Source organism: Lactuca serriola, chromosome 3 (genome assembly GCF_051521515.1).
Source record: "Lactuca serriola cultivar US96UC23 chromosome 3, Lser_US96UC23_V15, whole genome shotgun sequence".
Taxonomy (NCBI): Eukaryota; Viridiplantae; Streptophyta; class Magnoliopsida; order Asterales; family Asteraceae; genus Lactuca; species Lactuca serriola.
The window spans coordinates 7,124,123-7,134,671 of NC_136410.1; the positions used below are offsets into that span (position 1 = coordinate 7,124,123).

The window sequence follows — 10,549 nt, forward strand, 5'->3', positions numbered from 1 at the left end:
GTTGTGCAACTTCTCAATCAAAGATCGAAGGTTACGATTTCATCTCCATCTCTCGACTTCATCATCTCAATCAAGAAAAAGGGCTTCTGATTTCCATTCATCTATTTCATCGTTGCTGTAATTTCACCTTCTTCATCTCTCTGCTGTTATTGAGAATACTCGCCAATAGTTTTCTTATTCCCCACTCGATGTTGAAATTTTCAGAAAAAGCCCTAATTAAGTATTATACTCTCAAGTCTCAATATTAGAATCCAAATATTAATTCTCGTTTGTTTCTTATTCCCCACAGATAAAAAGAAAAAGGGGAATTAGAATGACGAAGGTAGCGGGAGTTTTGGTCCGGTGGTCGTGGTTCATCTATCGAGAAAGGAAGATGTGAACGCAAGCAACCATGGTGGTCGATGATGGAAATCAATCGAGAAAGGGGAAGCACCTCTGGTGCGGGATCGATTTGACAAAAAGAGAAGGGAGAAGCAGCGACGCTTCTCTTGTCTGCCACAGCTTGGGGGGGAGGTGCTCCGGTGGTCTCCTTGGCTGTTCTTCCTTGTCGCCAGCAGATTACATTTAGGGAGGGGACTCAACTAGTCCGATGGAGTAGGACAAGTAACGGCTGGTAGATCAGGATGATCGATCTATTCATGAGGAGGAGGAGGAAATTATTGGTTCCCGGTGAGCCTTCCTTGGCTTCTTAGACTCCGTCATCGGTAGAAATCGGAGGACCTTTGGGGTTTGGACAGATCGAAGGAAGAAGAATGAAGAAGTGGTGGTCTTTGGTGATTGAAGGTAAATGGATGGGGTTTTCTTGAACCTCACAGGTCGTATTCTTTCTTAGATTTAATGCTTTCCATGAATCTTTTTTGGTGATTCCAACACACACATAAATCAGCATTCTCTCAAATTTCTTTGAAAATCCAATTGTTTACTTGAACTTCCTTCTAATTAAAGCCATTGGTAGAAGCCTTTCATCAGCTCGAATCTTAGTATCTTTCCATCCATAGTCTGTAATACTAATACAAACGCAAACATAACACTCCTTTCTGTTTTCCAATTTCCACAATGGTTTCTTCTCAATTAACTGCTTTAATTGAAAACAAGCCATTCAAATCCTCCAAGAACTATTTCCAATTCCCAAAAAACCCTCCCAATGAAACATCAGATACTCTTGAATTGGACTTTTCTGATACATTTGGTATTCTCCCACTGCCAGCTGGCAATTCTGAAATTCCAAGCGATGACCCTGTGGTCATTTACAGCCGTTCACATTCTTTAGTGGGTCCCACGCCATGTGTAAGCCACTTGCTGTATACTGTATAATTCAAACTTGTAACAAATTCTGTGAATTAATCAAAAACCCTTTGTGTGAATTTTGTAGGTATTGGCTCTTATTATGTTATTAATTAAAACATAAAGTTTTTTCACAATATGCTCTCTGTATACAAAGAATGTGCTAAACTGTCATAACTTGTTACATCAAGCATTTTCATTCTAATTATTTTTATTCATAAACCAATTTAGATATAAGTAAATTATTGTAAAAATTTCAGGTAGACATGGTAGTTCTTACAGATGGCAGCCGTATTCTTGGGCTTGGTGATCTTGGGGTTCAGGGAATGGCCATACTTATTGGAAAGCTCGATATGTATGTTGCTGCTGCTGGTATCAATCCTCAAAGAGTATGCTTTTTTTTTAAATCACAACTTCAATTTATATGCTATACTACTTGATCAAACACATTCCCTTTGACACTCCCGTGTGAAAAGAAATTATAAGATGTTTAATGGAGTGTTTGGTTTGTGAATGAAATTGGACAGATTAGGAATATAAGATTCCATTATGAGACCTTTTTGGTTGCCAAATGGATGGAATTCAATCCCATTTCTTTCATTTGATATATATTTCAGTAAGTAAACATTAAAAAAAAAGTTTCATTTATATATGAACCAAGCAAAAGAATGAAATTGAATTCCATTCCATTCCAGTTTTTGTCAACTAAACATGTGACAAATTACAATTCCTTTTAATGGATTCATCCCCTCAAATAATATTCTATGAACCAAACGAAAACGTGGTGTACATTCTCACTAATACATTTGGTCTGCATTGCAGATCCTTCCTATCATGCTTGATGTTGGAACTAACAATCAACAGCTACTAGATAATCCCCTTTGTAAGTGGATAAGTGTACACAAACTCATTGTATAGCATCTTTAACTTTACCCACAAGTTAATATTATTTTAATTAAATGATTTCTTTTTTAACTATATTTACTTTGACAGATATAGGACTACGACAACCTAGATTAGAAGGGGATGAATATATATCGGTAGTGGATGATTAATGGAAGCTCTTCATGCACATTGGCCAAAGGCTATTGTCCAGGTTCATTTTTTTAAAAGCTTTCAAATGTTTGGTTTTTTATGTATGTTGAATTTATATGAAATCTTTTATGATTGTCCATGTTAAATTAGTTTGAAGACTTTCAATTCAAGTGGGCTTTTGAAACTCTTGAAAGATACTGGAAGAAGATCTGCATGTTCAATGATGGCATACAGGTTAGAATCTGTCTAATGCTTATGCTCCTTGATTTGAAACATCAAGTTATTGTTTGGTATGATGGAGTCAAGGAAGGAATGGAATGGTTCATTCCACCGGAACGAAAAAAAAAATTCATGTTTGTTTTGCCTGATGGAATGATGGAATGGAATGGGTGATTCCTCCACTTGTTCTTCTTTGCAGGGAACTGCTGGTGTTGCATTGGCTGGATTACTTGGAACTGTTAGGGCACAAGGTCGCCCTTTATCAGACTTTGCAAACCAAAAAATTGTCGTTGTTGGTGCTGGAAGGTACTTCACACCCTCATTTCTCCTTATATATATATATATATATATATATATATATATATATATATATATATATTATGAACTTTAACTTACATTCTGTATGGTTTTCAGTGCAGGGCTTGGTGTTCTTAAAGTGGCCTATCAGGCGGCTGCAAGGATGGCAGGATCAGAAGCAAAACCTCAATTTTTCCTACTTGATAAAGACGTATGATTTTACGAAAATGCCCTCGTCCAACTTACCATCTTATTCTGTTTCTATTATTTTTCAGTGAACTAATAGTTTGAATAGAAAATAAAAAGGGGAAACGTAAGTGCGTTGCTATTATGAATATAAAGTTTTAAATTTTTTTTGGATGCAAGGTTTGATCACAAAGGAGAGAGGTTGTATTGACTCAGCAGCTGCACCATTTGCCAAAGATATTGGAGAGGTTGAAAGTTTAGGTCTCCATGAGGGATCTTATCTTCTTGAAGTGGTACGTTACATCTATTTTTGGAATAATTGTGTTTTTTTAGTTAATTATATGAAAAAAAATTTTGAAAAGAAAAAAAAAGTTATATACTTTGCAAATGGGGATGCCAATTTTATGGTGTTTTGCAGGTCAAAAAGGTCAAACCTCATGTTCTTCTTGGTTTATCTGGAGTTGGAGGTGTTTTCAATGAGCATGTATGTATTCTTTTTTTGGTTTAATAAGTACAGTATAATTTTCTGTACTTTTTTGCTGATAGAAACCGTGAAGCTTCTGTTGGGCCACACATTATTAACCACTTATTTCTGTTTCCTCTTAAATCAAGGTAGTCTATGGGTATTTTTTTTATGTGAAGCTCGTCTTTTTTGCAATGATAGTCTATGGGTATTTTTTTATGTGAAGTTCGTCTTTTTTTAACTTTTGACTTTTATATTTTTGCATTGTGTGGTTATAATTTGTTTCAGACATCAGGAATCTTAAAGCAAAATGAAGTGAATTCCAAAAGTAGTACAAAGATGGAATCACCTATTCCGATTCCAATAACCTCTTATTTTTGTCATTAGTTAAAATTTTCAGATATTAATATGAAGTGTTTTATAATTGGTTAATGTATAAAATGAGTTTGGTTTCAGGTTGATGCTAATTTGAAGGATGCAGTTGAGAAAGAGGTTGGTAGGATAAGAGGTTTGGTTGGATTAGCTTTTTCCACAGCACAGAAGGTTAGGGACAGGTCTATATTTTTTTTCTTGATTAAGTCTTGTTTTTGTTAAGTAAACAAGAAACATAAACTAAAAGGTCTATATTTTGTTTCTTGATTGGTTTGATGCAACAGCTTCTTTACCTTTTGTCCATGTAGGATCCACCAGGAACAGGAAAAACACAAACAATTTTTGGGCTTCTTAGTGCCATATTACATACCAACTGAGTATCTAAGTCTCTTAACTTTGTAAGACATTGATTACTTGAGGGTATTTTTAGTAACATTGTAAGAGATTGATTACTTGAGGGTACTTATGGTATATAATGTTATATTCTTTTGTTAAAATGGTCCTTAGTGCAATGAATTATCTTTATTGTTTATGGTATTTTATTTTGTATTATGAGACTTTTAATGTGTTATTTAATTTGAAAATTAGTAAATCTATCAAAAAAGTATTTTATTTCTATTACGAGAAATTAAATGCAAATTTAATATAAAAATTAATAAATATATACTTTTTTTTAAACATTTAAATTTACGATACGCAAAAATGTGTGTCATCTTCATTTATGACATGGCCTTTCTTGACAGGGGCTTTCTTGATACGCATTGCGTGTCATTAACACGCGCGTCGTAAGGTTACGACACGTGAATGCGTGTCGTCTTCCTTTATGACAGGGCCTTCCTTGATACGCATTGCGTGTCGTAAACGCGCGTCGTAATTGCGCATCGTAAATGAGCGTCGTAAATGCGCGTCGTCTATAGATGACGCGCAAAAGCGCGTTATCTCTCTTTATGACAGGGCCTTCCTTGACATGCATTTGCGCGTCGTCTGAGCGTTTTACGACGCGCAATGAGCGTCGTAAAAGGCCTTTTTTCTAGTAGTGTTGTGATGTAAAACAATATTTGTTTTGGAACAAAATATGTTTTAATTTAGCATGTTTAAATTTATGTCTTAGTTATTTTATTCAAATGTTTGATCATTTATTTAATCGCTTGTCATAAAGATAATATTCATATTCTGAAATGATTAACTTCTATTTATGAGACTAGATCTCATAATAGAATTATGAAGCAAATATCAAAATTTTATAAATAAAATTAAGTTTTATATGCAAACACTTTCGACTTAAACTTGTTTGAAAACAAACTCATCTTTGACATTGTTATCTTTATTATATAAATGACATTCACATATTCCAACTTCAAGAAAGGGATCTTTGAAGGCAAATAACGTAGTTTATTTGACATATGTGAACCTTATTTATATGTAAATGATTCCTAATGATATTTTTCACTAAGGTGTAGAGAAAATAGTTAAGGAACTATACACTTTGGTGTATGACTTCCTTCCTAATGAATGTTTGAGAGTAAGCACAAGATACCAAATCAACTTTGTTAACAACTATAGTAGTTTTAATTATATTTTATGTTGTAAAGCATAATGGTGAAATATTTGTTGAATGTCTCAAATGTTGTGATACAAACCGGTAAGAACCATCTAAGGTCTTGATGATAATTGAGGATGAATTAAATCATACCTGCTATGATTTACTTTTTAATCGGTAGAAATTCCTCCTTTAATCTTTTTGGAATAATACTTTAATCACTATTAATTGTATCTTGAATACTAATACCAACTAATATGTAGATTAAACATTTTATAAGATTTAGTATGGAAGGGATCCATCCTCATCTTACTTAATGTTTTATGGATTTGAAGCCGATGTTTGACTAAAGCAACTAAACCTAAAATCTAATAAATACATGTTTGTGTAATAATCTAAATGTGGCTTAGATTATCATATGTAAACCCACAAAGAATAAGTTATTTTATTCTTGTGAAAGTTAAGTTAGTAGAAAGCAAGCTTCTAATTAAAAAGCAAGTAAGAGGTACATGGAACTTAAAGCAGCTCAAAAACCATAACCTTATGTAGTAATAGTTGGCACTAGTTTTAACAAGGATTGTTAAAATTGAATAATAGCTATTCACAAACACAAATTGTTTGCATTAGTGGTAGAAATCATCTATGACTTGAGAAATGTGGAATCTCTCATTGAGGAGCTTTTATTGATGGTTTCTGGAAAATCCAACAAATACCAAGATGCAATGCCAGATCTTGAATCTGATAAATGAATTAGAGTCATGAGCATGAGATGTAATCCATGTATGATATTCAAGAATGGGCTTGATTAGAATTTCTCCCTATAGCAAGGCTAGAAGGAGTAAATAATTCTTCTAGAAAGAATAAATTACATGGATAACCATACACATTTAAAGCAAGACTTGTAGTAAAATGATTTTCTCATAGTCATGTTATTGACTATGGTCCTCATCATAGTCATGACATTGACTGTGATTAAACCTTTTTCACATGTAGCTATGATTAGATCAACAAGGATATTATTTGCTATGAATTCATATTCTTAATATGAGATATAGTAAATAGATTTCAAGAAAGGCCGCTTTTTTAAATAGACATCTACAGGAAGATATCTATATAGATTAGCCTAGAGGTTTTCTTAATCCATGTTATCCTAACAAAATGTGTAGAGCTTGAGATCTTCTTTTGGATATAAAGCAAATATCTCAATGTTACAATCATCATTTTATGTATAACCACAAGGTATGGTTTTATATCAAAATAATTAGAACATGTGTGTTTACTAAGAACTAATGGGAGCATAGTGAAATTCCTAATCTTGTACGAATGAGATATACTTAATCATTTGAAATCACATTCTAACTAAGCAAGGTCGTTTTCACCTTGACTCAGAAAGCATATCTAAAGTGAAAGACTTAGGAAGGAGAAGATACATTCTTGGAATGTAAAATCTATAACGGATAAATAAAATGAATGTTAAAAGTTTCATGTCCTTATACATATACTGGCAATATCTTGAAAGGGATCAAGACACAAGATTCTTTTGGAGAATTCTTGGCATTGTCATGTGGCATCATTTTTGAGCTAGCCTCAAAAGTACACAGCTCATAGGTTTGAACTAGATAAAATGATTTATATTATATTTTATTGGCAAATGAATTCCTCATTGACGCCATATTATGTATAAGACAAGGTATTTGATCATGCCGTAAGCATTTCATATGATACTAATTGAATACATGGTTAAGTCACTGGATGACTAAGAGAGCATTCTAAGAACTAAGAGAATGTATATGAGACAATCAGTTTAGAAAGGATCTTTATGGAAAGAACTACACAAGATGCTAATTTCTAAACATATATAAATAATTATGAATTATAATTGGATTTTGACTTCATTATGGAATAAAAGGTAAGTCTTGTTGGAATGAGGTCCAAGAAAAACATAATGACACAATATACTACAAAATAAGAATACACTACTTTAGAAGTTTAATTCAAATATGATTGGATGAATGAGATCATTGAAAAGCTATGTTGATCTCTGCCATTCAAGGATGACATAGAAATATTTGTGACTTAAAGAGTATACTTAATCAAGCTAAGAGACTCTATATCACAAAAGAACACCAATCATATTCTCCAAGATATTTAACTATACTTAGCGTAAAGTTAAGTAAGGAGATGATAATATTCACAGTATTAACAAAAATTGAAATTTGTCAGATCCATTGATAAAGTCATTCTTTTGAGCTAAGTATGAATGGTCACACTCCAGCTATAGGACTTTATTGTTCTAGAAATAGATTTTGATTTGGATTTGGTATTTGGATATTGGAACATCATAACAAAAACTATTAGATAATGTTATGAAATAATGGGATATAGTCACTACATTAATACTTGTTGTGTTCTATATTAACATGTTTAATCCATGAATAATGTTATTATTCTAAAGGTTCATAGTCGGTTATAATTGTGGGAGAAATTATGATGTAAGACTAATATTAATTGGATTGGTTGACTCTCACTAGATGAAAGTAGGCAAGTGGTTGAAACCATGTTTCATAGGTACTTGTCAGAGAACTAGTATTGAAATGACCCGCATCAAGATCGTCTCATGGATCGCTGTTATGAATGATACTTGATTAAAAGGTACTATCTTTCTATACTTAACACCTGAGATACATAGTGCGACTTGAGTGTATGGAGTACTATGCTTCAATATGGTCAAATTCTGTTCCTTGACCGGGCAGTTATAAAAGCCATTTTTCAAGTAGGGTGTGAACTATGCAAGAGGCTTATGTAGTCAAGATGGGATGTGTTCCTCTTATGTGTTGAGAGTTAGACATCTAAGGCGCCTTACCAAAAGTTGAACAACTAACGAGATTGATCACGATCCGATTCTCATGTTCAACATGATGTCTGTAGCAAAGGGATAACTGATAAATTTACCTTACACACTAACTGTAGCTTTGAGGTTTTTGGGAATTGTGCGTTGATAGAATAGCACAAACAGTCGTATGGACTTAGGGGCAGTGAAATGTTGCTAGACGTTCACCACTGTCTATATGAGACTTGCACAAGTGGGATATTGAAAGATCTTGAATGCTCAAGAGTCATATTAAAGTGATATTGCTAAATAACATATGATACTAATGAGTCACACTAACAACAACTTGATACAATTGATTATTTACTAGAAATTGATTTTCATAAATATTCAATGAAACTCTTATAATTAAATTAGAAATTATTTGTTCCTAGGAAATAATAATTTTCATTAGCATCTAATATTACATAATCCGTATGGAATGAATTAATAATTCATGTACAACATTTTGGAACATAAGGCTTTTTGTCTTTTACGTAAATGTTAAGGTTTATATTTTATAAACTTGGGTTTTATATAATATACAATCTTCTTCTCTTTTTGTGTACAAATGTCGAAGATTGTACTTTAAGGGACATTGAATGATGTTTTGACTTAAAGTAATAAGGGGCATAGGAGACAAGCTTACATGAATAGACACACTTATGACAAGGGGGGACAAGGTTGTCTAAAGGTCTTAATGGTTAAACACCTTTGGAACATGTACATTCTTTAAATAGCTAAAGTCTTGCACTCTTAGGGTGTTCCCCTTCAAGCCATGGCCGAGAGTATATTCCCTTTCCTCCTCCTTTCTATTGCTTTGAACACTTTAAGATTTGATGCTTGCATTTTGATCTCTTTGAACCATAATTGGGTTTGGTTCAAAGCTTAAGAGTTTTATACAAAGAACTGGCATTCTACATCAAGTTGAGTCATTGTTGGTGTCTCAAAGGTTCCACATTTTTCATCAACTTCCAAGCCTCCCAAGAGGACCCAAAGAACTAAAAAGGTTGTTATTCCTTCATCCTTCCTTTGGTTGGTGTTTAATCTTTCTAAAACTTGCAAGAAGATCCTTGGTGGGTATAAAGTATTTACGTTGTTTCAAAATTAAAGTCTTCCGTTACCATATTTTTCTAGTTTTATGAAACTATTTTTGAAGTAAAACCCAACACGTGTATCATATGTATATGCTGACAAAGGGATACTAGACTGTGTACAATACATATTTTTGGGATTCAACATGCTGATTACTTATTTTTGTATTTCCAGACGACAAAAATGATGACGTGTTATTATTATTTTCTTTTGCAGGGTGCTTCAAATGGTATCAGTATTTGCACATAGAATTTATGTTTCTAATTAGGGTATGTGCTTATATGAAGTCGAAAGTACAAAGAAACTAAGTAAAATCAGAAACTATTGTAACAGAACAAGGAAGACATTCATCTCAGAAACTATTGTTCAGAAATCAAAAATAATAAGCAAACAATTCAATGATATTATTCTCAAACTAGGGTTTATTCTGAGGTTTTAGTGTTAAAGTAGAAAGGTTCGAGATGTTACTTCTCAAGATATAATAGAGTTAAGTGACTGTTGTCAGATGGAGATGACAAAGAATCAGATTGCAAATCGGTGGCAATGACAACGGCGTGACCGGTAGGGCAGTGGCAAGTCGGCGAGTGGTGAAACGAGGATGGAAATGGTGAGGCGGCGAGTTGATTTCTTGAGCGGAGCAGCCATAATTGATCACTGTTTGCTTTGATTTCTCGTAGTGTTGATGATTTGGAATGATCATACGAGCTTTGAGGGTATACTAACTCTAATTATATAATCGTATTAGGTGGAAATAAGAAGTTACATTACTAATTATGCTTGATATACATACATATATATATATATATATATATATATATATATATATATATATATATATATATATATATATATATGATCTTTGTTAATTATTTATCCAAAATTTCACTAGATCATTGGTTTTCAGCATGGTTAGCAATGGAGAGACCCAAGTTTGATTCTTTTCGTATGTGTTTTTTATTAATAAAAATTCTCTTAGTAGGTAATACTTTAAAAACCTTAGGCCTCTTTTTATTGTAATTGGAATCCACATTACAGAAATAGCACTTGCATTCTTCTTTGCTATTCACAAATCATTCAAGTTGTAAAATCGTCCTTCAACTCTTTTAGTTTTTTTGTTACACAAATGGTCCTTCAACTCTTTTTATTTTTTTTTTAAAAACCATTTAGACACTTATTTCATTTAAAATTT

The 10,549-nt window shown here is 32.8% G+C and overlaps 2 protein-coding genes across 2 annotated transcripts; both read left to right on the forward strand.

Annotated features, from left to right (window-relative positions):
• The first annotated feature begins 1,482 nt into the window (after positions 1–1,482).
• On the forward strand, positions 1,483–2,339 carry LOC145094992 (NAD-dependent malic enzyme 59 kDa isoform, mitochondrial-like). Its single transcript, XM_079032939.1, has 3 exons — positions 1,483–1,673; positions 2,107–2,167; positions 2,278–2,339. The coding sequence occupies exons 1-3, from the start codon at positions 1,551–1,553 to the stop codon at positions 2,337–2,339; spliced, it is 246 nt and encodes an 81-aa protein (XP_078889065.1). The 5' UTR covers positions 1,483–1,550.
• Positions 2,340–2,597: 258 nt separating this feature from the next.
• On the forward strand, positions 2,598–3,101 carry LOC145094251 (NAD-dependent malic enzyme 59 kDa isoform, mitochondrial-like). Its single transcript, XM_079032537.1, has 2 exons — positions 2,598–2,844; positions 2,953–3,101. Exons 1-2 carry the CDS (start codon positions 2,705–2,707, stop codon positions 3,050–3,052), a joined length of 240 nt encoding a protein of 79 aa, XP_078888663.1. The 5' UTR covers positions 2,598–2,704; the 3' UTR covers positions 3,053–3,101.
• The last annotated feature ends 7,448 nt before the right edge of the window (positions 3,102–10,549 follow it).